At 29.8% G+C, this 26679-nt stretch overlaps 2 protein-coding genes across 13 annotated transcripts in view; one reads left to right on the forward strand and one right to left on the reverse strand.

The window, feature by feature from the left end:
* Positions 1–26679, reverse strand: part of cpx (synaptic transmission protein complexin) — a 1078564-nt gene that overhangs the window by 42569 nt on the left and 1009316 nt on the right. For 7 of the 12 annotated variants that reach the window (XM_075291794.1, XM_075291793.1, XM_075291798.1 and 4 more), the window contains one exon: positions 4728–4885. In XM_075291794.1, coding sequence (XP_075147909.1) covers positions 4728–4885 — 158 coding nt within the window. Of the gene's footprint in view, positions 1–4727; positions 4895–21029; positions 21154–26679 lie in introns of those variants that run through there. The other 5 variants (XM_075291797.1, XM_075291791.1, XM_075291790.1 and 2 more) reach the window with 2 other exon arrangements.
* Nepl11 (Neprilysin-like 11) lies at positions 11251–17937 on the forward strand. Its single transcript, XM_075291789.1, has 2 exons — positions 11251–13156; positions 16937–17937. Exons 1-2 carry the CDS (start codon positions 12157–12159, stop codon positions 17863–17865), a joined length of 1929 nt encoding a protein of 642 aa, XP_075147904.1. The 5' UTR covers positions 11251–12156; the 3' UTR covers positions 17866–17937.

Below are 26679 nucleotides of genomic sequence, written 5' to 3' on the forward strand. Positions count from 1 at the left end.
CTAATCCTCCTTAAGCTATCGTCGGAGTATACATTAGGATTTTGTCTTCTTTGTTTGAGAAGTTTCCTTTTAAACTTTATCAATGACTGAATATTCAGATTTACCCATGGCGCAATACAATTTTTTATCAGTTCTCTCCTCTTAGTTACCTTCGTAGAATTTGAAATGGCATTTGATATACAAGAAATTACATTAGAAAGATCACTTGATGGATTTCCACTGAGCACTAAAGATTGAAAATCCCGGCGAATGTGCTCTCTTAACAATTCATAGTCACAAAGTGCTTTTGTTTTTACTATGCTATCCCTCAACGTATGTTTGGAGTCTATAACGCAATGAATAAAATTATGGTCAGATATGTGGCATTCAATTGAATCAATTTTCAATTTATCCGGCAAGTTACTAAAAACATTATCTATTGATTTGCCACTCAGAGGTCGAGTGACAAGACTATGGCAATTTCTAACATCAAACGATTCAATTAATACTCTCACATCTTCCGACGCAGCGTTGCTAAGAAAGTCAACATTAGAATCCCCAACCATTACTATTGGACTACGGGCAAACCGAACAAGAATATTTTCTAAATAATTCATGAACTGATTAGGAGAGCATTTCTGCGATCTATAGAAGGACATTACTTTTAATGACTTCGCAAGAAAATTGTGACTCGGAAGAGTTATTAAAATACACTCTATGTAGTTGCTACTTTCACAAACCTCAACATTATACGAGATACCATATCGAATGTACATCGAAGTGCCACCGTAAGAGTCGCTTCTACAACAGTGAATATTTTCATATCCCGGTATTTGATAAAGGTCAATCACTTCATTATTAAGCCAAGTTTCCTGAATACAGATTATCGCAGGTAGTATGGGAAAATTAGACAAAGAAGTTTTAAACTTATTGAACTTAGAAATTGAAGAAATGCTTCTAATATTGATGGACATAATTATTAAATTATTAACATCAGAAATCGCAAAATCAGATTCAAATGAATTAAATGATTTAAAATATTTATTCATAAACAAAAAGAAATATTAATTTAAAAAAAAAAAATGGCAATAGTAATATTACAATATCAAAAAATAAGATTTTATATGTTTGGGGATAAATAATCCATATTATTAGCCTCATCACTATCATCCGATACTTCAACATTTTGTACAGTTCGGGACCTTCTAGTAGTTGTTGATTGTAATAAAATTTCATCTACTTCATCTTCACTGTTTATTACTCTTGGTTTAGACAGTTCGCTTCTTTTTGCAAAAACTTTTCCACCGGCAGCGTACACTCTCCTAAATCCAACTGATTTTAAAGCTTTTGCGTGATTGAGCAAACCAAGTGTTTCTTTACTAAGAAAGTCATTTACAAAAATTGATTTCGTTTCTTCGTTCGCACCCAGTTTCATTTTTGCCGACATCACTTTTTGCTTCGCTGCTTTTGTTTCAAACTTTGCCACAACCATTTTTTTCTTGCTTTCCTTTTTTCCGATATAATACGCAGCTTCAAAATCTTCTGGTTTCAAGTTTACTTCCACTTTCTTCATAATATCTATGACCGATTCCACTGCATTTGATGAATTTACGTTTTCAATTCCGCTTATTAAACAATCATTTCTTACGCGGTGGTCATTTAAAAATTTTACAGTTTTTTTTAATTCATTGTTTTCTGCTTTTAATATATTAGTTTCTTTTCGCATTGCGTCTATTTGTTTTTTGTTCTCTTTTATTCCTTTCAAAACATCATCAAACTTCTGTGACATGAACAACATTGACTCTTGCAATGAATCCAGCTGATTTAACTTATTGAGAGCATCCAGCTGATCAAGTTTACTGAGCTTTGTTTTTATTTCTTTTAACTCGCTCTCTATATTTCCATCACATCCTTTGTTACACATGAAGCACACATATTCTTCTTTGTCATCAGACATTAGTTGATCAAATTGACGTTTGTCTATCATGGTACACATAGCATGCAATGTTTTTAAGCATTTATCACATTCTATTGCTTCCTCATTTTCTTTAACAGGCAATTTACATCTACCACAAAAAATAGTTGGCGTTTTAACACTTCTACGCTTTGTTTGGGGCATTTTTTCATATGTTTCAAACAGTTTTCGTTTTACTTAATGAACAGATGATATTTAAGCCGTTAAATGATTTGTATAGCCTGTATTTTTCAATAATTTAAAATGATTTGACGGAGCACTTGAAATGTGATGTTTATTCACGATGAGTTGCCAGACTTTTTTTACCATATTATTCATAAAAGAGATGTTGCTCCTTTATGTACACTAAAAAAAGTTTACTTGAAAGATTTTGACTGTCCCTTAATGAGTTTGGTTTTGATTCCGAGCCAAAGATATAGTTTCTTTAGGGACCTATGTAGCATTAAATCTAGGACCAATAAAATTAAAGTTAAGATTCAGATCTCGTTTATGAAATTTTCATTATCTTTTTGCGATATATTAAGAAAGCTGTACGTGAATAGATTCAGTTAATTTAAGGACGATTTATTTACATCAAAAAATGTTTTTCTGTACTTTAAGGAAAATTTGTTTTAGTTCAAAGACATACGACTTTAACGGAGGGACGCAAATTCCCAAAACTTTGTCCCAATTTTATTACAAAAAAATTGAAGCAAAATTATGCATTTTCTTTTAATTAAATTTTGATTATTATAAAGAAATGTGTCCGTAGAATTGTGTAAATTGCGCTTCCTAAAATTTAAGTTGCGTAATTTTTATTACTAAGTAAAAATTACTAGTATAGGGATAGAGTACACATCATGAGGTTGGAAGGGGCGGGTATATGGGTGTTGGATGCGTTAAAAAAGAGAATATTTCCAGGTTATATAGAAGTTTTTTATATAAAAACTCATTTAACACTTTAAATGCATAATATGATTACTTTTTGTTTAATATTTTCATTTACAACACTATAGAATTACTTAATTAATTTCACATTTTAATTTTTATTAAAAAGAGAATTGTGTTCAACAAACCACATAACATAATTATTTTTTTATATATATATTTTTTTTTCATGGAAAACACGTGTTTTTTTTATTTATGAATATTTTTTGTCTAACACAAAAAACCACTTGTTTTTGAAATCTTCTCTTTGTTGTGAACATTGTTCTGATGGTTGTTTCTAACACCAAGTAATTCAATCTGACTCCGTTAGGGAGTCACTCATATAAAAGGACTCCCTACTAGAGTCAATTTGAACTCCAAGTGTACACTGAGCATTGCATTTTAGTAGAACATTTCATTAGTCGGCACTGTCGTTACTTTTACAAATGAAGCAATGAAAACACTGTGTTAATTGGTATGATAATTAAACTAATTGGCAGTTTTTAGTTGGTTCTTTTCTATGCTTCATGATTTTTTTCTTTTTGTTTGTTCACAAATCACTTTAATTAGCACAACATGCAATTGAGAATTTTAGGAGGGAGAGATTCGACAAAGAAAAAAGCAGAGTTGAAAAACATTTTAAAATGAAGGATCACAAGATAATTGGTGCATAAAATTAGGGGCTCACAGACTATTTCGTAGACTATTTGATTGCGGTAAAATTAATGTTTTTTGTTTCTTCCATTGGAGAATTCTGGTGCTTATAGTACTCAAACAAGTAAAGGAACCTTTTTGAAAATTATTTTCTAAATAAAATTTTTAAAGTAGGAAAAAAAAAAATAAATTTACCCAAATACATTTTCATACAAGTTAAACTTCCAATTTGAGGAGTAAAAATATTTTTTATTATTTTCCATAATTAGTGGGTGTGGGGAGCATATCATTTCAATAAACAGGGAAACCTCTCAGAAGTTTTTAGACATGGTCGCCTCAATATTGTCCGCATTTGGGAGGTGTCTACTTATGAGAGGTTAATTTTAATGTGATAATATAACAAACGTCTCATGACAATTGTCCAATTTTGGAGGTTTCCCAGTATATGAATTATATGAAGAGCAAGTTTGTCCCTCATTAGGATCTAATCAATAACAATCAGGATTTTCCAGAAAATTCCACTGTGCTAATTTTCACAAACTCCTTCGCGTTTTTATACCCTAAACCACATACTGGTCCGGTTATAACAACTTTGATTTGACAAAAAAAAAAAAAAATGTGCCTACCAGAAATATTGATTTTATACCCCATAAAATATATACCGATCGACTCAGAATCACCTCCTAAGTCGATCTAGCGCTTGGTGCCCATCCGTCTGTTCTTCTCTCCATGTATTTGTTGTTCACAGGATTCCGATCGCAATTAATAACCGATTTTGATGAATTTTGGCACAGCGATTTTTTTCGGCACAAGGACGAATATAGCTCCCATATATATGTATCGCCCGATTTCGACAAATGGGGTCACATTGCGCGTGTTTGCAAACAGATCGTCATCAAAATTGGCACAATGCATTGTTTTTCATCACCCTTTAAGTCAGCCAAATTTCATCGAAATCGTTTCAAATTTAGATATAGCTCCCATATATATGTATCGCCCGATTTTGCCAAATTTGGCCATAAAACCCTTATTTATCAACCGATCTTAGCTACTCAAATTTGGCTTACTCCTATTTTCTATATATTTGCGAAAAATTGTGGAAATCGGTTCAGATGTAGATATCGATCCTATGTATATGTACAACCAGAGAAGGAATATGATCACCTCAAACATGTTTCAAGAGTAAAATGTTATTTTTGGTCTTAATATTTACCTTATCACGTATATCTTGTCGCATCTTTTCACGCTCCTCTTCCATGCGACGATGCTTCTCCTTGCGTCGTTCTTCAGCCTCACGGATGGCCTCCTGACGCTCTCTCTCCTCCTCCTCTGCCTTTTCCTTATCGTCGGCATCATCACCGCCATCACCACCTACGGCGCCTGTAAATTAAGAAAATAATATATAATATGAACGTTAGTTAGAGTTTGGCAATAGCAAAAATATTTACGGAAAATACATAAAAAATCTCTAGGGAAAAATTTATACAGAAAATACATAAAAATTTAAAATAAATGTGATAAAGTATGCCGTTAGTTTTATACCATAAAAATTAATATTAGCTAGCTATTAAAATACCATTACAACGAAGCCAACGAGATAATTTCTTAAATGCAATGAAATTTTCGTTTTTGTTATAAATTTTCTATTTACCAACGAAACACTTCATAGCATTTATGAACATGTACATGGTGTTAATAAAATATTTTTGTTTTATTCCACGAATAATTTTAATAATTTAATAATAATAATAGTTCTGGTTGAAAAACCTAAGTCAATTAAATTTATTAAAGTAAAATTTGCTTAAACTAATTGTACCACAGTTAAGGTACACTCATTATATCAGAGTGAAATAGGCTTAATTGTTATTATTTAATTTAAATAAAATTAAAATTAAAAAAAGAAAAATTAAGGCCAGTTAAAGTATTTTAAAGTAATATTGTATTAATGAAAAGCATTAAAGTTAATTAAAATAAAATAAATTAACACTTTTCAGCATTTCAGAGAGAGAGAGAGAGATTTGGAATTATTACCCAGCAAAAAAAAAGCGTCGCCAAAAAAGTAATGAAAATGTTCTTTTTGGATCCGGAAATGGTGCAAAATTGACGCAGAAGCGATGAATTTAACATGGGCTTGTCATAGGACGGAAGTCCTCCATTTCAAAAGCCGTTGCACTGAATCTGCATCACTTCTTTAGGTGTGATCTGAATTCAATGTTTTGGATGTAAATTAAAAAATTCTGTGATATTTTGTCAAATAAATAATTTTTATAATTTTTAATGGATTCTAACGCTTGTCGGTAACGTTTGACCTCAAATATTTTCAAAAATTCACAATTTTTTCAGATTGGATTTAGCATTTTTGTCGACAAAATTTAAATGATTTGTACCATTTTATGAATTCTTAATCCGTTTTTAACCTATTTGAAACAAAAAAAGTTAAAATTATCCATTAAAAGTATGAAAAAACCATGTTATAAAAAATTGAATTAAAAGAACTTCCTTTGTAGTTAAAATAAAGAACATCATTGGGAGTGCATCTTCTGGAAGTGCTTTTAAAGTTATGCCTTTGGAAGAACTTCCAATTTTTTTTGCTGGGTACTTAACATTTAACATGTTTGTCGCAAAAATTTTTTTTCTCACCAACCATAAGATGCTTGACGAAATTAGATAAATAAATTACGAGAAAATTCTATGACTTCGACAAACATGTTACATATCCCCGCCCACCGTGGTGCAATGGTTAGCATGTTTTTCAGCGGTGGATTATCCCAATGCTGGTGACGTTTTTGAAAAATTTTCTGTAGAAATAAAATTTTTGAAAAAAATTTCCTAGAGAAATAACTATTTGACAGAATTTTCTATAGATGTAAATTTTTTTTAAAATTTTCTATTGAAATAAAATTTTGGTAAAATTTTCTATTGAAATAAAATTTTGGCAAAATTTTCTATAGAAATAAAATTTTGGCAAGATTTTCTATAGAAATAAAATTTTGGCAAAATTTTCTATAGAAATAAAATTTTGGCAAAATTTTCTATATAGTAATAAATTTTCTATAGAAATAAAATTTTGCCAAATTTTCTATAGTAATAAAATTTTGGCAAAATTTTCTATAGAAATCAAATTTTTCTATACAAATAAAATTTTGGCAAAATTTTCTATAGAAATAAAATTTTGGCAAAATTTTCTATAGAAATAAAATTTTGGCAAAATTTTCTACAGAAATAAAATTTTGGCAAAATTTTCTACAGAAATAAAATTTTGGCAAAATTTTCTATAGAAATAAAATTTTGGCAAAATTTTCTATAGAAATAAAATTTTGGCAAACTTTTCTATAGAAATACAATTTTGGTAAAATTTCCTATAGAAATAAAATTTTGGCAAGATTTTCTACACAAATAAAATGTTGGCAAAATTTTCTACATAAATAAAATTTTGGCAAAATTTTCTATATAAATTAAATTTGGCAAACATTTCTATAGAAACAAAATTTTGGCAAAATTTTCTATAGAAAATAAAATTTTGAGTAACTGTTGGTAAAATTTTCTATAGAAATAAAATTTTAGCAAATTGTTCTATAGCAGATTTTTTTGCTTCATACTTTTTTGGTAGAATTTTTTCCAAATTTTGTTAGATTATTTTTGGCTCGAGTGGCAGCCGTGGATCATATTCTGGGTGTAGCATTTACAATAAGGAACCAAAAAATTTAATTTTTTGAATTATGAAAATTGGTATGAATAAATTTAGCAAACATTTGTTATATGGTCAGTTGTATTATAAAACATTAAATATAATTCATTTTATATGTTTTTTCTAATTGGATTTCAGAAAAGAATTTATTAAATTTATACAAAAAGGAAAGGAGAAACATTTTCATTAAGGCTATGAAAATATTTGCACGAAATTTATTTATTTATAGAAAACATTCATTATTGTAACGAAAATATTCAATATATCAAGGGATTTTTGTCATTGGCTCAATTTAAAGGGCACATTAATATAACGTAGTTAATTTAATCTAATAAACTAAATTGGCTATCATCAGCCTCGCAAGAAGAGAGAGAGAAAAATTTGAAGTTATTACCCACTTAGGAATCAGCCCATATTACAATAGAATTATTTAAATTTTTCAATGCCATTTTTCTTTGGTAAATAAATTCGCTACAAAATCAAAATTCCATTTATATTTTTAAAAACATCCAACTCAATTATAGCTATTTCCCAAAAATGCCTTTTCTTCAAGATCAAAATGACAAACTTATTTAATTAAGTCCATTAAAAATTGTAGATGAAAGCATTTTATGTTTGTGTGAATTGTTTGAATTTGATTCTTTAATTGTTATTGAGGTTGAATGAAAAAGCCAATTTGCCAAAAGTTGAAAGTTTTTATTATTATGGAGTTTCTAATTATAGGCAAATAAAAACATTTTTATATAATTGGCTTCTTTGAGTAGAAGAACGCAATAATAAGTTTTGTATATATATGCCTACTACAACCTTAGAGGTTCACAAATGAAAGCAAATAACCATATTTAATTTAAATGTAAGGTAATCTATATAGAACTTTGGAAACCACATACAAACCAAAATTAAAACTATTTGTAATTTTACCACAATTTTAAAAAAAATGTTTGTCTGTTTTAACTAGAATATCCATTTAAGAAGAGGATGAGTTCAAAGTTTTACAATTCTTCTATGGGGAAGTGGGAAATACTTATTTTAAGTCTTCGTGTAATCAACTAAATAGTAAATGTGTAGCCTAGAAGTAATTAAGGTGATTAAATTTAATAGAAATTTGGTAAATGAATTTCCTGGCCTCCACCTAAGAACAATAGTTAAACTTTGTTACAAAGGACATCCTAGTATGAAAAGAAGAATGTTTATTTTCAATGTGGCCTTGATTATTGATTCTCAAAGATACAAAAGATGTCTGGTTTTTATTACAACAAATGATTTTGTGGATGAAATTCTTAACCACAATAAGCAACAGTCTAAGTGAGACTGATACTAAATCGGGTTACCACTTTAACCTAACCTAACATATTTATATGCATTTCTATAGAAACATTAAATTAGTAGAAATTTTTGTGGGAAAATATTTTCCAAAATTTTGTTATATAACATAAACATTAATAATACAATTCAGTTATATTTTATTTTCTTAATTGAATTAAAAAAAATAATTAAAGTTTGTTAAATTTACCAAAAAAGAAAATTTCATTTAAATTAAGCCAACGAAATTTTTATGAAACATTATCTTTAAGGCTATTATAGTTAGGGCTATTATTATATTATCTTAAGGTCTTCAAAACAATGCCAGATGTGCCTAACGTAGTGGATTACACTTTGGCTAAACCACTTTTCGACAAAAAGTTTGAAACTCTAATTTCCAACAGTGAGGCGTGTGCACACAGACCCCGGGGAATAAACGTCATATAGATTTCTACACTGATGGCTCCAAATTGGATGGACAAGTGGGTTTCGGAGTATATGCTAAAGATCTGGAACTTCAAATAGCGAAAAGATTACCGAATCACCGTAGTGTTGGTCAGGCTGAAATATTAGCAATAGGAGACGTGGCGAATTGGCTGAGAAGTAATGTTCCAAAAAATGTTGGCAATTTTATATACTCAGACAGTCAACCTGCAATAAAATCCTTGGACTCTGTCTTCCTTAACTCGAAAACGGCCATGGACTGCCGCAAATCTCTCCACGAGATGGCTGAGCAGTAAAATATTCACCTAATATCAGGGTTGGCCTGTCACAAACTGTGACTTTTGCGACATACATTTGTGACGGTATAATACGTATGTCGCAAAAGTCGTAAACCTACTGTAGAAAACTAAATTTTGAATAGAAGAAATCCTGATTTTTTTTAATTTAGTTTGACAGCATTCGCTGGGAGTTTCTGCAGAAATTTGTGAAAGTTTTCCCATGGTCAAGCCTATTTTCTTAGGTGGTATCGAAATTCCCGTTGGTGAGTGTGCAAAATACCTTGGGTTTATATTGGGCAGGAGACTGAACGTAAAGCAAAGAAAGGACGAGAAAATCCACGCTTACCCTGTACTCGTGCAAAAAGCAATAGGGAAAATGTGGGGACTAAAACCGAAAAATGTGAACATTCCTAAGAATTGAAACTTCTTCGCACATACCATCGTCTTGGATATCATCGAATTTGCTGCCTAGCTGACGCGACTAAAGTATTTTCAGTTTGCGACTTTTGTTGCTTTTTCTACATTTACGACGCGTATGTGACGTTTACGACGTTTACAACTTTGCAACAGTCGCAAACCTAAAAAAGTTTGATACAGACCATCTCTGCCTAACATGGGTGCCAGACCATGGTTAGGTTAGGTGGCAGCCCGATGTATCAGGCTCACTTAGACTATTCAGTCCATTGTGATACCACATTGGTGAACTTCTCTCTTATCACTGAGTGCTGCCCGATTCCATGTTAAGCTAAATGACAAGGGACCTCCTTTTTATAGCCGAGTCTGAACGACGTTCCACATTGCAGTGAAACCACTTAGAGAAGTTTTGAAACCCTCAGAAATGTCACCAGCATTACTGAGGTGGGATAATCCACTGCTGAAAAACTTTTTTGTGTTCGGTCGAAGCAGGAATCGAAACCACGACCTTGTGTATGCAAGGCGGGCATGGTAACCATTGCACCACGGTGTCTCCCAGGCCATAGGAACTACCAGTGTCCTTATAAACATTTAACAATTTCGGAAATGCGGTTAAGCCCGATGACAGCCCGATATTTCAGGCTCACTTAGACTATTCAGTCCATTGTGATACCACATTGGTGAACTTCTCTCTTATCACTGAGTGCTGCCCAATTCTATGTTTAGCTCAACGACAAGGGACATATTTTTTTTAGTCGAGTCCGAATGGCATTCCACATTGCGGATAAACCACTTAGAGAAGCTTGAAAACACTCAGAAATGTCACCAGCATTACTGATAAATCATTACTGAAAAGCTGTTTTGGTGTTCGCTCGATACTGGGGTTGAACCCACGACCCTATGTATGCAAAGTGATCATGCTAACCATTGCACCACGATGGCTCCCTGTACAGTAACCTTGAGTAATTATTGATTTTTGCCAATATCAAAAGTCTACATATTTTTCGAAAAAAAAAATATTCCCATTTCTATATCCTTAAATAAACTAAATAATATTAAAATAAATGGCTTAAAAAATTTAGAAAGTTTAGTTGTAATTAATGACCCGAAGATAAATTGATATGAATTCAGGAAAAAAATGTAAAAAAGCTTCCTCAAAAATTTATAATTAAATCGATTTTTCCAAATCCAAACCAAAATCAGTAGTGCATATGTTTCTTTGGCAAATAAATAAAAATGATAAGGTATTTAGAAATTAAACCATTACAAATTTCAAGTCAATGAAGTCAAGATCATTTGGTGATTTCTTTTTTTGCTTTAGATTTTTTTTTTTAATTAATTTATGATTATTTATTGTAAAATGTCTTGCAATAGATTGTCATTAAATGTAATAAATAAAACCAAAGTATATTGCATTAGAATCATTGACAGAGAAAAAAAAATATATGTCGAGTTTTGTTGTTTTGTGAACAGAGCATTTAAACAAAATTAACCTCAACCCTTGTCTTATCGTCTGTCTGTCTGTTTCGATGCCACAGCAATCACTATCGCCATCATCATCATCATCATCATCATCGTGAAATGAAATGCTCGAAAAACTCGCAGCACTTACTAGCGGGCAAGTAGCAAATGCGATTGGCATTTGAGCTCTAATTGAATTCTTTGGCTTTTCTGCGAGAGATTCATTTCATTAGTATGGGATTAGTAGAAAACCTAAAAACAACAGAAATCTTGAAAACGTGTGTTGAATTTTCAAATAAAATAAATTCCTAAGAAGGAAAAATTTTCCAAAAAGGGAAACTAAAAAACAAACAATCAGGGTTCTTCCATGCCATATGGTGTGGGATGATAGTGGGAATTGTTTTTTTTTCCCCAACCCCAAATAACTAAAATTAGTTCATGATCTAAGGAAACCAAAGACAAAAAAGCAAAGAAAAAATTCCATACTATTTCATACAAAACATTGTATGGTTGTAAAACTATCTCTGAGTGCAAACGTGTATGTGTGAAGCAGAAATTTAATTAAAAAACAAGGTTAAAACCGGAAACGAAGAACAATTGCCAAAGAACAAAGTGAATATAAAAGAAAAAAACGAATTGCAAATTTTTTTCTATCTTCTTCGAGATAACATTTGCAATGCTAAAAACGCCCCGAAACGAAATCGTAGACGTAACGGCCAAACGTTAGTTTGAATTTCAATAACATTGGAATGTTAGTCGAGCTTCTAAAACCATTGTGTTAACTTATGCTGGTTCTGGTGTGATGTGGTAGTGAATTGCAAATGGGGTTTTAAATGTAATTGAATTTAAATGAAATCAAGAAAAGAAAAATATTTTCCAAACTAGCCCCCCCGAAAAAAACAAACCACAGCGAAAAAAATCAAGTGACACTGAGCTATAAAAAAGAAAATAAAATTTCTTAAAGTGCTGCGTAAGGAAAGTCATAAATTGAATACCAACGAACAATTTTTGTAAAATTTAAAACCCAAACGTGAAAGCAATAAAGTTTTGCCAATATGTTGCTGTTTGTTATCCACCTCAGGCTATTGTTAAAATGGGCTATGCCATTATTGGTCCTTTTGGTTATTATACCACCTAACCGAATACTGGTGTCTGCCATGGGGACAAGTGCTGCTGCTGCTGCCTCGGTTGGCAACGATAAGCTAGCCATGGAGAATGATATTTTACGTTTTTCCTATGAACTGGAATCCTGGTTGGATATAACAAAAAAACCCTGTGATGATTTTTTCGCTTATGTCTGTGGCCGTTCCTTGAATGCCTCCTCAACGAAGGCCCAACAGGAAAAACTCTTGCAACAGGAGCAATTGAAATTCAATAAATTTCTAGAGAGCCAAAACGAAGAGGAACTCATGGATGCCGAATTGAAAGTGAAGCATTTTTATGATTCATGCCAGAATGCCCGCATGATAGATCATCTGAAGAGTACTCTAATGTATCGTATGTCTGGGGGCTGGCCAACCATTGACGATTCCATGGCCATAATAAGGAAACGTCGCAATATGACCTGGTTACAGGTTCTAAGTGTATTCCATGAATCTGGTGTTCCCTATTTCTTTAAGACTCAAATTGAATTGCGTTCCAACAAACGTATTGTGCAAATTCGTCCCGATGATGCTGTCCGTTGTACCCTAAGGAAATTCGAGCAATTGTTGGATGAGGTTATGCAGGCCTATAATATTGATGCTGGCCGTGGACGTTTAGTATCATTGGAGGTTTTGAATTTTGAACGAAATGCCAGAGATATCATGAAAATTGCAGTGACCAATGAGGAGAAGCTTAAAGAGTATTCCTATGATGATTTTAAAAATTTGCATTTTGGTTCAGTTTCTTCATTGGATTGGGATTCATATTTCCGCAAAGTTATGGGTAAACCTTTGAAGGCAACCGATACAGTTATTGTCATGGATATGCCAAAGCTTATCAAATATTTTGAATTATTACAAACGACAACATTGACAAGATTTTTAAATTGGATATGGATTGATTATTTAATGGGTAAGTTGTTTGGTGTGTTGTTGTTTGAATTAATAAACAAACTATCTTTACAGTAACGTCTTTACGTGACGTGATGCAATTTGAATTTTTCTCCAATTGTAGCCCTTTGCAAATGGGTCTACCTTAAATAATCAATTCTTCATACACTCTCAAAAAAAAAATCGCTTCTGTAACATATACCCCAAACACATTTTGCTTCAAGCATATTGGTCCAAACAAAATATTGTTTATATTGTTCAAACATATTATGTTTCACCTTAGGGCATACACTGGTAGTAAAAAATTTTAATGAAATTTTCTTTACGTGGATACATTTTTAATGCGCCAATTGGTTACTTCCATTATTTTACTTGCAGCATACCCTCTAGGTCTCTCTTTCTAAACACATATATCTTTATAAGCTATTTCCAAATTAATATATGTTTGTATTTAAGCATATTATACTTACAAACATTTTGTCCCAAACATAATATGTTGTAACATATTAGGTTAGGTGGCAGCCCGATGTATCAAGCTCGTTTAGACTATTCAGTCCATTGTAACATATTAACATATATCTTCCAAACATGTTATGCTAGTTTATGAACATTATATGCTTGCACTTAAAAATATTGTATTAAAAAATGTGAGTTCCAAACATATAATTTTTACACCCAAACATAAGAAAAACAGTCTTTTTCGTCCGTGTAGGAGGTCATTAAAACAGCTCTTGATTATTTTTTTTTTTCTGGAGAATATTTTCCCTTTTCGCTACAAAATTTTCTTCAACAGAAAATAAAAAAATATTAGAATTAATCGTTGAATCGCTTATCATAAATTCGGAATTATTTGCTCTTACAGAAACTACTTTATAAAAAGGAGAGGAATTTCGTTCCGGAGGAAAGTATTTTTCTTTTGGGGTACAGAGCAAGGTTGCCAACAGTTGGTACAATTATTTTGGAAGATTTTGCTAAATATTTAGTCCTCTCCAATTAAGATGTACTTCAACAATTTTCTGTCGAAATAAAAAGTGGACAGCATTTTCTATAGAACAAAAAAGTTTGATAATATTTACAATAGATAGGTCAAAAATCTTTGTTGCTAGTACCTAATTTTTTATATTTATTTTCATAATTTATTATAATTGTAAATCTTGTAATAAATATGTAAATAATTCTATAGAAATACAATTTTGACAAAATTTTCTATAGAAATAAAATGTTGACATATTTTTCTATGGAAATACAATTTTTACAAAATATGATCTTTTCGTTTGGTAGTTTTTTCGGTTGCTCGAGTGGCAACCGTGGTACACAGCCAAAAATTGCAACCTCAATGCTTTAGTTTTAGCTCAAAGGTAATGGGCCTCCCGTTATGTATAGTTGACGATTAAATTTGAGCTGTCATATAAAATACTCAGGACTATAATTGAACACAATTATACCTCAACAGACAGACAGAGCAGCATAGCTAACTCGATTCAGATACTGAGTCACTTTTAAATGACAAATTACACTATCACCCAATGCTTATTCTAAGTGAAATTAGGTCATTTTATACACTTAGAAAAACAAAGATTTCTTGGTCTTAAAATACGGTAAGGAAAAAAAAATTGTTTCCTTATCTTCTTTATGCACCAGTCTGGCTTCAGGTATTTTCCATTATAATAGAAATTTAATAAAAACCAGCGTTGCCACAATGAGTTTTTACTTTGGCCCCACATTGGACCAAAATTCATACCAGCGGACCATTCTTCCAAATTAAATTAATATCATTTCAAAATTAAAATTTTTACAAAATTTTACTTCGATAGAAAATTTTGCCAAAGTTTTATTTCTATTCAAAATTTTTATATCTATAGAGAAGTTTGTTAAAATTTTATTTCCATAGAAAATTTTGTCAAAATTTTAATTCTATAGAAAATTTTGTTAAAATTTTATTTTTATAGAGAAGTTTGTCAAGATGTTATTTCCATAGGAAATTTTGACAAAATTTTATTTCTATAGAAAATTTTGTCACAATTTTGTTTCTACAGAAAATATTGTGAAAATTTTATTTCTATGAAAAATTTTGTCACAATTTTTTTTCTATAGAAAATATTGTGAAAATTTTATTTCTATAGAAAATTTTGTCACAATTTTGTTTCTACAGGAATTTTTCAAAACTTTTATTTCTATAGAAAATTTTGTTAAAATTTTATTCCTATAGAAAATTTTGTTAAAATTTTATCTCGGTAGAAAATTTTGTCACAATTTTACTTCTATAGGAAATTTTGACAAAACTTTATTTCACGAGAAAATTTTGTCACAATTTTGTTTCTATAGTGAATATTGTGAAAATTTTATTTCTATACAAAATTTTGTCACAATTTTGTTTCTATAGAAAATTTTGTTAAAATTTTATTTCTGTAGAAAATTTTGTCACAATTTTACTTCCATAGGAAATTTTGACAAAATTTTATTCTTATAGGAAATTTTGTCACAATTTTGTTTCTATAGAAAATATTGTGAAAATTTTATTTCTATAAAAAATTTTGTCACAATTTTGTTTATAGTGAATATTGTGAAAATTTTATTTTTATAGCTGATGGCCTTAGCAGCCAATGCTACTTTTCCCTTTTCTTTTTTATCATACATTTACTGTATGATTAAAATAAACAATAAATAAATAAATAATTTTATTTTTATAGAAAATTTTTCACAATTTTGTTTCTATAGAAAATATTGTAAGAATTCCCACATTTTTCCAAAATTGGACCAAAATTCGTACCACCGGACCATTTTCCCAAATTAAATTAATATCATTTAAAAATTAAAATTTTTACAAAATTTTACTTCGTAAGAAAATTTTGCCAAAGTTTTATTTCTATTCAGAATTTTTATTTCTATAGAGAAGTTTGTCAAAATTTTATTTCCATAGAAAATTTTGTCAAAATTTTAATTCTATAGAAATTTTTGCAAAATGTTATTTCTATAGAAAATGTTGTTAAAATTTTATTTCTGTAGAAAATTATTTCAAAATTTTATTTTTGGAAAAAATTTTGAAAAAAAATTTATTTCTATAGAAAATTTTGTCACAATTTTGTTTCTATAGAAAATATTGTGAAAATTTTATTTCTATAAAAAATTTTGTCACATTTTTGTTTCTATAGAAAATATTGTGAAAATTTTATTTAATTTTTATTGTTTCTATAGGAATTTTTCCAAACTTTTATTTCTACAGAAACTTTTGCCAAACCTTCTATCTGTAGAAATTTTTGTGAACATGTTATTTCTATAGAAAATTTTATTAAAATTTTATTTGTGTAGAAAATTTTGTCACAATTTTACTTCTATAGGAAATTTTGATAAAATTTTATTTCTATAGAAAATTTTATGACAATTTTGTTTTTATAGAAAATATTGTGAAAATTTTATTTCTATAAAAAATTTTGTCACAATTTTGTTTCTATGGAAAATATTGTGAAAATTTTATTTCTATAGAAAATTTTGTCACAATTTTGTTTCTATAGGAATTTTTCCAAACTTTTATTTCTATAGAAAATTTTGCCAAACTTTATATCTGTAGAAAATTTTGTTTCTATTTATTTCTTTCTTGGTGAAAAGAAAAGTTCCTATAGTAGAATATTTGAAAGCACATTAAAATTATTGACTTAAGAAGACCTTATTAATATTTTGATGGGTTGATGTATAACTAAGGATTTCTTAGTTAATTTAATATTTTGCATAAATTATTTGTTATTACAGTATTTTTATTTATTGTGTAACATTTTCTAAATATCCTACCTTCATCTATTTCCAGATAAAACTCCCTCAGATTGTCAAAAGCTAACCGAAACCTATTTCGGGCCCGTCTACAGGCACATTGTCCAACGTTCTGCCATAAATAAAGTACAAATGGCTCAAATGTATTCAGAATTAGGACAAGCCTATGATCAACTATTGGCCACTACACTATGGATAGATGAAATTACTCAACAAAATTCCAAACTCTTTTTGGGACGTATTATGCATTTAACCCTAAACGGAGATGCTAAATTAGATGCCGAATATGAATCGCTGTCGATAACAAAACGTAACTTTTATCGTAATTTAGAAAAAGCCCAACGATTTATGGCTCAACGTAATAAAATGGAAAATGAGGTAAAATCCAGTGGGACAAGTGGTGCGTTGCAAGTCACCCAAAGTTCTAAGGCCTTTATGGAAACTTTTCTCATTATCAATAATCTGGTGCAACAACAACAAAATTTAAGTGTCCCCCTCAATTATGTATTGGTTGGACAACAATTTGCTGAGGTTATGATTGGTGGTAGTTATGTAACACCTGGAGCATGGAGAAGTATGGATTCAGAACGTCAATATGCCAGCTTTGAAAGATGTCTGGCTAGGCAACAACCTCAGAGTGTTGCGAATCGAAATTACAATATTAACGATTTAATATTGAAACTTTTGGCGCAAAAACAAGTTTGGTATACCTATGAACAATGGTTGCAACGTGATGATGAATTTATTCAAAAAATGGATCGTTTACTAAATGCTGGTCGTTTACAATTGTCCATGGAGAAATTGTATTTTGTGGCTAGTTCTTTGGTAGATTGTCAATTGAATTTATCTGAGGAGCGTCGAGATTTCATACATGCCTATTTGAAACAGTCCAAGGAATTTCAAGAGGTTTTCAAATGTCAACCACGAGATCCATTGCATATGTTAAATAAGTGTTCACTGTTATAAAAAATACGAAATAAAATATACCTTAATACGTAATAAATACAGGAATACTATATATAAATAAAAAAAATTAAATTGAGTTTAATTTTTTTATATGTGCTTAAGATGAGTTAACCAAATTTTTTATATCCTTGAATATTTTTAGGAAAAGTGGATGCTATAAATGATCCTTACATTTGTGAACTTATACAAGACGGACGGTGAGATAGAAAATAAAGATGGGACTGTTAAGGATACAAAAGTTGAAAATTGATTTTTCGAATAATCGAATCTTTGAATACTTGCAATCTTAAAATTCGACTAATTGACTTTACCTATTTTTGTCGAAAATCGACTTTTTAGCTTAGACAAAATTGATGAATTGATTTTAAAGGAAAAAGTCGTAAAGTAGACATTGGATTAAAAGGGACTACACAGAAAAAAGGTTCATGAAAATTTTTTCAAGTAAACTTTTAATTGAGTTTTAAAAAAATATTCAATTAAAAATTTAATCAACAAATTTTTTTAATTGAAACAAAAATCAATCACAAAAATTAATAGTATCAATTACTTTTTTAATTGGATCAATTAAATTTTTAATTGACCTTCAATTAATTTTTTAATTAATACTATAATTTCTGTGATTGGAGACATTTCAATTAAAAAATTAATTGGATCAATTAATTTCGTGATTGAATCAGAAAAAATTTTTTGTGTGTAGGATGCAAATTGGTGACTATGGTAACTCAAGGAGTATCTGTGGGCGATATCATTTATTATAAAAATCATCTATAAAAGAATATGCTTATGGACAGTCATAAAGTATGATATGAGGCCATATGTTGACATCACGCACCAAAATTTAACCGAATCGGAGGAAATTTGTGCTACAACGAAGCTCCGCAAATCAAACCTGGGGATCGATTTACATGTGCCCTATGTATAATTATGGAGCGATATTGACCAATTTTTCCATGATCGTTAGAGTGCATATCCTAGCAAAATAGCGTCGCCAAAAAAAGTAGTGAAAATGTTCTTTTTGGATCCGAAAGTGGTGCAAAATTTGCACAGAATCGATGAATTTAAGATTGGCTTGTCATAGGACGGATGTCCACCATTTTGAACAGCTGTTGCACTGAATTTGTATCACATCTTAAGGTATGATCCGAATTTAGTGTGTTGGATGTGAATTAAAACATTTTTGTGATAGTTTGCCAAATAAATATTTTCTCTAATTTCAATGAATGCTAACGCTTGTAGGAAACGTTTGATCTCAAATATTTTTAAAAATTCGTAATTTAGATTTAGCATTTTTTTCTTTTCTATTCTTACAAAATAGTTGAAATTACACATTAAAAATATGAAAAAAATCTAGTTAAAAACATGTAATTATAAGGACTTCCTTTATAACTACAATTACCCAGCAAAAAAATTAGGAAGTTCTTTAAAACTTTAAAAGCACTTCCAAAAATGTCCTCCCAAAGATGTTCTTTATTTTAACTGCACAGGAAGTGCATTTGAGTCATTTTTTTATAAATCGCTTTTTGCATATTTTTAATAGGAAATTTAAAATTTTATTGTTTCAAATGGGTTAAAAACAGATTAAAAATTAAAAATTAATAAAATAGTGCAAATTATTTAAATTTTGCCGAAAAAAACAAATGCTAAATCCTTTCTAGAAAAATTGCGAATTTTTGAAAATATTTGATGTCAAACGTTCCAGATAAGCGTTAAAATGCATTAAAAATCATAAAAAATTTTTAAAATTATTTTTTCGTCAAAATATTACAAAATTTCTTTAATCACATCCAAATCACTGGATTCGCATAACACCTTAAGAAGTGATGCAAATTCAGTGCATCTGCTGTTGAAATGGTGGACATCCGTCCTATGACAAGCACATCTTAAATTCATCGCTTCTGATCCAAAAAGAACATTTTCACTACTTTTTTGGCGACACTTTTTTGCTGGGTAAGAACATCTTTGGGAGGACATTTTTGGAATTGCTTTTAATGTTGTGCCTTTGGATGAATTTCCAATTTTTGCTAGATCGATTCAGAATTTCACCTCCACCCAGAATATTATATAGTTTATGTGGTCTGAGACCAACATTTTCATGTGTTACAAACGGAATGATAAACTTTGTATACATCCATCCTACCCTGATAAAATATATTGACCTGATATGAAAGACTAAACAACTTAATTTTTAAGATACACATTTTACGGAACATTAGAGGCAAATTGATTGAAAATAAGAAAATTTGAATTAAAGAAATTAATTTAAAATTTGTTTCATTAAAAAAAAAAATACAAGAATCTTTGAAATTTCAGACCCTTTGTTAAGTTCATATGTCTTTTGAAGTAGGGAAAACTTTCATAAAAATAAAGAAAAATATTTTTGATTTAAAGAAACATGCTTTAAATTAACTGAGATTTGGAAACAGTGGATTACAGATAAAATACCTTTATAAGTTTAAGACTTATTTAGAAGCTTTTACAGTTTTGGTTTAAGTACGAAGATATTACTTTAAATTATATTTTACAATTTGTATTTTTGACAATTGTTAATAGTGTAAAATAGTATAAAATTCGATAAATGAGATCTGTATTTTAATTTTAATATTAAACATCATTTCCATTACACTTCTAAAATCTACTTTAACTAGATTTAAATTCTAAGGCAAATGGCTTAGAAAAGAGGGATTTATAGTGCCCACTTTTAGTAGATTCAAGCCTAATATGAATGGTTTGTTATGGAACCTAGATTTGATGCTAAATAACAAACAACTGTTTTTAGCCGCATGTCAATATCAAAATCCTTAAAGTATGGTCAAAGTCTTTGTATTCAAGTAAACTTTTTTTGTTCTGTGTATGGTGGAGGGTATAAAAATATAAATTTGAGAGCCACGATGTGGTTCATTGAATTTTTTCATGAAAGAAAATTTATTTTTTTTAAATAAATTTTATTTATTTTTTTATTATTTGTCTAAGTAAGAATATTATTAATTTATTATGCAAAAATATATTTTCCATCGATTGCAATTAATTTTTTTATTTTTTTAATTTAAATTTGTTTTTCCTAAGGACGATATCAAATGATTATTCAAATAAAAGTTTTTGTCCCATCGATTTCATTTAATTTACGACTTCATCTATGTATTTAAATTTCATTATTTATTACTTACTTCCTCTCATTCGTTTATTAATTTTTTCAAAAAATTCAGAAATTTTGTTTAGATTTTCTCTATAAACACCCGTTGCTAAAGATATCCAAATATATCGAATGATGTTTATGCTTGTGGCTATTCTTTAATAATAACACAGTATAAATGGTCAAAACCCCTTTAGAGACATTAGGACGTTAAAAACGCAGACTACTACAACAATTACTCAAACTGCTAACGAGCACACTAAAAAGGCATAGCAGACAGCTGGCAAGGCTAGTAATATACTTAATAATCTAAAGTCTCTTGTATCCTTTTCAAAGTCTGATTATTCTGTTTGTCATTCATTTGTCCAACAAAAAACAAAAAAGAGAAAATATACAACAAAATACATTAAAATTTCATTAGGAATTTCAAATTATATTTTCAACCACTCCCTTGAAGGATATTACGAGTATTATAGTGGAAAAAAGGTGGTAGTAAATATTATGAGTAGTTGAGCTTATATTGGAATTTTTACATGCAGAAAAAAAGTTATCGCTTACACGATTGTTTTTGCAGGTGACCATTATTTACTTAAGTCAAGTGGTATTAATAAATGAAAATTAATATTTTCGATTTTCTGATTGTGGTCCGTTGGTTTTCGTAAAATACCGTAAGGATTAGGATTTACCCGGTGAAAACTATAGATACCTTGTTTACATTTTTTGCAATTTTTAACTAAGGGTAATTTCCTTTCCAATTGTAACACTACTTTTTCCCTGGTTGTCTTTTTACCCTAAAAATATTACTAAGCCCTAACATTTGTAGGGATCTTAAATCCAAAAGTATTGAAAGAAGTCATTTATATTTTGAAGCCAAAATATTGCAATTTTAATTAGAATCGAAATCACCATAAATAAATTTATTCATTCTTGAGTTCACTAACACAATGATATTTAAATCAAAACAATATCAAATATCAAGGATAGGTTAAGTTAAAGTGGCAGCCCGATTAAGTTCCAGGCTCACTTAAACCATATCAGTCCATTGTGATACCACATTAACTAAAAGTACCTATTACATATGGGCACTTCTAGTTTTAACCGCTGAATTTCGATTATTTTCTTCTGTTGAATCAACCAGATTGTTCCAAAAACATTAGCAGACTGCTTAAGTTAACATTTTTCAAGTCCCCCAGTAATCTATATGCCCCTAAAATTTGCTTACGCCTTACACAAGATGCAGGACACTCACACAAGAGGTGTTTAATTGAATACTTTTCCTCTGCATCATGACTGCTCATACAGTAGTCATTATATTTCGCACCAATAGGTTTTGCAAATTCACCTATCAGGCAGCGACCCGTTATAGCAGATATCAGGAGTGATATCTGACATCTTTAGAACACTAGCATATCTAGTGTGCGGTTTAAGTTTAAATTGGGCCATATTTGATTGGTGTCGTTACAACCCTTTCAGTTCTCCCATCGAACATTGGCCATCATAACAGGCTTCTCACGCAGTAAGAGCTTGCAGGTAGCCAGAGGCATACCAACAGATTCTAATTCCCCTGGAATATGTAAGGTAGTTCCTAACCTTGCTAACTCATCCGCTTCGCAGTTCCCCGGTATGTTCCTATGATCAGGCACCCATTTTAGGTGAATATTGTACTACTCAGCCATCTCGTTGAGAGATTTGCGGCAGTCGTTGACCGTTTTTGAGTAAAGGAACACAGAGTCTCCAAGGATTTTATTGCAGGTTGACTGTCTGAGTATATATTAATGGCAATATTTATTGGAACACTACTTCTCAGCCAATTCGCCACGTCTCTTATTGCTAATATTTCAGCCTGAAAAACACTGATTAGGTAATCTTTTCGCTTTTCGAATTTCCAGATCTTTAGAATATACTCCGAAACCCACTTGTCCATCGTAGAAATCTATATATATTTTATTCCCCGGGGTCTGTGTACACCACGCCTCACTGTTGGGAATTAGAGTTTCGCCGGAGTGTAATCCACTACGTTAGGCACATCTGGCATTATTTTGAGGACCGAACTGTGACCGTACATTTTTTCCGACCACAGCGATAGCTCGTGCAACCGCACAGCCGTTGTTGCAGCTTATTATCAAATATCAAAAAAATATCTTTTTAAATTCTTCTAAAACATTGAAGCAAAATGAATCAGATACTCGGAAACTAAAAAAAAATATTTCAAATTAAATTGCTTGAAAAAAATTTGTTAGTAGAAACAGCCACCGTGGTGCAATGATTAACATGCCCGCCTTGCATACACAAGGTCGTGGGTTCGATTCCTGCTTCGACCGAACATCAAAAAGTTTTTCAGCGGAGGATTATCCCACCTCAGTAATGCTGGTTAAACCAAGGATTCAAACATCCCACCTCTGTAATGCTGGTGACATTTCTGAGGGTTTCAAAGCTTCTCTAAGTGGTTTCACTGCAATGTGGAACGCCGTTCGGAATCGGGTATAAAAAGGAGGTCCCTTGTCATTGAGCTTAATATGGAATCGGGCACCACTCAGTCATAAGAGAGAAGTTCACCAATGTGGTATCACAATGGACTGAATAGTCTAAGTGAGCTTGATACATCAGGCTGCCACCTAACCTAGCCTAAGGATGCAAACATCCTTAAAATAAGTATTAGCCCATTTTTTAAACTCTTTTATCTTTAACCCGAAGATTTAATTTTTCAGTCAATTTAAAGAAGATATTTTAAAATCATAAATGTTTCTCTTTATTTTAAGGGAAATTTGCCTTACTTCAAGGACATACGACTTTATCTACAAAGAGCCAAAAATTTCAAAGATTCGTATTTTAATATTATTATTAGTTTTTTTTTTTTTTAATTTTCCAAAGGTCAAACCCAATTTTCTTTATTTCAAGTTTGTCTCAAAAGTTTCGTGGCTAGTTTAAAATTTATTGATTTATACATAAATTCAAGGTAATCTAAATTGGAATATTTTTTTATGATTCCCCAAAAAATTAATATTAATTAATAATAATAATAATAATAAAACTAATGAATGAATTGAGTATTAATTAATTGATTAATTAATTTAGTTATAATCAATTTTCTTTCCTTAATCTTTTTGTACGATTAAGGAAAAACATTTTGTAAGCAAATCTTTCCCTTAATTAAAATTTTGACTTATTTTAAAGAATTTTCACTTTAATTTTGAATAAATCCTAAAATTTAGGTTTTACAATCTTTCATATTAAGGTAATAGTTTCTCCCGTGTACTTTCAATATTACACAATATTTAGCTGACGATACTTGTCCTACAATAGCAAGCTTCTGTATTTAGTCGATATTGTTCACCATATATCCTTATGGTATTTTAAAGTGATTGTGCTTGAGTTTATGTATGAACAGCCATTGCGGCCACTTCCTGCTGTGATAGCAAAAGGTAAAGCTATTACTACCACTATTACCACTACTCGTCCTACCCTATCGTTGTTATCGTTGGGGGATATTAACTTGTTCTATTGCTTTATAGTTTTCATTGCTCTCCATGGTATTGAATATGGGGGCAAAAATTCTTTTGTAACTAAGGTAACCCCACAGGTTCTGATAACAGCAAACATAAAATGAGAAGTAACCCACAAAGAAAAATTAAAAGTTTCTTGAAAACTGAAAAACTTTGGTTTTACCACACATTATTGAGAAGGGTTTCTATTAATAATACATGTAAGTTTATATATTCTTGTTATTGATGAATACTTTTTTTTTGAATATTTAATTTTTTTATGTTTAATACTTTTAGTAAAATTTTTGCACAGGGAAAATTGTACTTTTTAAATTTAAAAAAAAAAACAAAAAAACAAGTAATTCATATAATATTGCTATCTAAGCAATGTCACCAATAAGAATAATTTTGGTTACGTTGAAGGTCAAAACTTGTTTGAAGAATTACAAACCGATTAAGTGATTATTTTTGCAGCTCGTTAAAGCCATTATCACATTAAAAAAAATATATAGGCCCTGTATGAAGGATTGTGTAATCTAAATTTTAGGACACACAATATTTACAATTATTTATTTTTATATGGAGAAATTTTAACTAAAGAAAAGTTCATAATCATTGCTTTAACAATTTTGTGTTTTTTTAATAAATTTAGTATAGAAATCATTGACATTATCATCCATGCATAAAAGACGTAAGTTTTTGAATGAAGATAAAATTTCCTTAAAATAAAGAAAATCATTTATAATTTAGGGAAATAATTTTTAAATTAAATTAGATATTGAATATTTGAATTACAAATAAAGAAGCTCCAAATATATGGTATATTTGGACCCATATATAAATGGCTCCAGATATGGTGTCTTATTTAGAGCCATGGAGTATGGGTTGATTTTGTTTTGTTACCAAGAATTTTTTTTTTATTTTGAAGTAAACTGAAATTTATTTGTGCAGGAATAGGTTTGTTAAAAAAAATATATTAATGTTATCATTCCTTTTCTAATTTTAATATCGCAAAAAAAATGAAAATTTTATTAATATTATTATTTTTATCTGATTTTATACACCCTAAAATTAAAGCTTCCTAAAATGTGTCTTTATTTGGCTCAAAATCAATACTCAAATCTTTAAGAGAAGGGGAACATCTATGGATCCAAGTAAACTTGGACAATTTTTGAGAAATTTTCGAAAAATTAAATAAAAACTAAACTTATTTCTACGATCATTTAAATGTATATCTATGCTTAGTTCTTTACATTGCACTAAATAAAATTTCATTGATATGGGGGAAATTCTTAATAAATAAAAATAAAAAAAAATAAATTGTTGCAAATACACAGACAAAAAATTTCACGAAAATTTTTTCAATTAAAATCTTAATTGAGTTTTAAAAATTTAATTGATTCAAAAAATTTTTTAAATGAAATAATTAATTAATTGGATTAATTATTTTTTTAATTGGCTGTCAATTAATTTGTACTATCATTTCTGTGATTGAAGACTTTTCAATTAAAAAAATTAATTGGATCAATTAATTTCGTGATTGAATAAGATTTTTCAGTTTGACAAAGGATCTTTTTTTTCTGTGTACATTTAATTTATATCGAAATTCGAAATGATTGTTGTTTCCAAATTAGGCTTATTAAATTTTAACAAGAATAGTGACTCCATCTTGCGAATACCAAAATAGATGGACAGACGTACAGCGATGGCTAAATCCACCCATTTGGTAATTCTGAGATATAATATGAGTTATAGGACCAATATTTTTTGTCGATGTATATCTACGCACATTCATGTTATTATACCTGAATGCATAATTGCTACGAGTACAACAATTCTAACTCAAATCAATTGTAATTATTGGCATGCCAATAAAATCGTAGAAAATATGTCAATTTATCGATTTCCATGAATTTAAAATGATTTTTTAAGAAAACAAAATTACACCCATAATTGAAATTTCAATTAAGGTCTATGAGCCAATTGCACATAAATTTATAATAAGCTTTAGGCGAATCTAGTACCCACAGGGAGGCAAAATGAATGAATGGAATTTGATTTTTCTTTAATATAAAGAAGAGGCAAAACAAAAAACAAAAAAAAAAATAAGAAATAGTTAAGAATGTCAAAAAAGGCTTATATCGATTTTATGGCTTAAAATGATACCAGCTACACTGAAAAAAAATTGTCTTGAGGCCAAAG

This window comes from Haematobia irritans, chromosome 1 (genome assembly GCF_050003625.1).
Source record: "Haematobia irritans isolate KBUSLIRL chromosome 1, ASM5000362v1, whole genome shotgun sequence".
Classification (NCBI taxonomy): domain Eukaryota; kingdom Metazoa; phylum Arthropoda; class Insecta; order Diptera; family Muscidae; genus Haematobia; species Haematobia irritans.

What these genes read in the sequence shown, in the direction of transcription:
- Nepl11 (XM_075291789.1), top strand. Translation starts at nt 12,157, where the DNA reads ATGTTGCTGTTTGTTATCCACCTCAGGCTATTGTTAAAATGGGCTATG. An exon ending in ATGGATTGATTATTTAATGG is followed by an intron (nt 13,157 to 16,936) that starts GTAAGTTGTTTG and finishes ATCTATTTCCAG; the next exon opens with ATAAAACTCCCTCAGATTGT.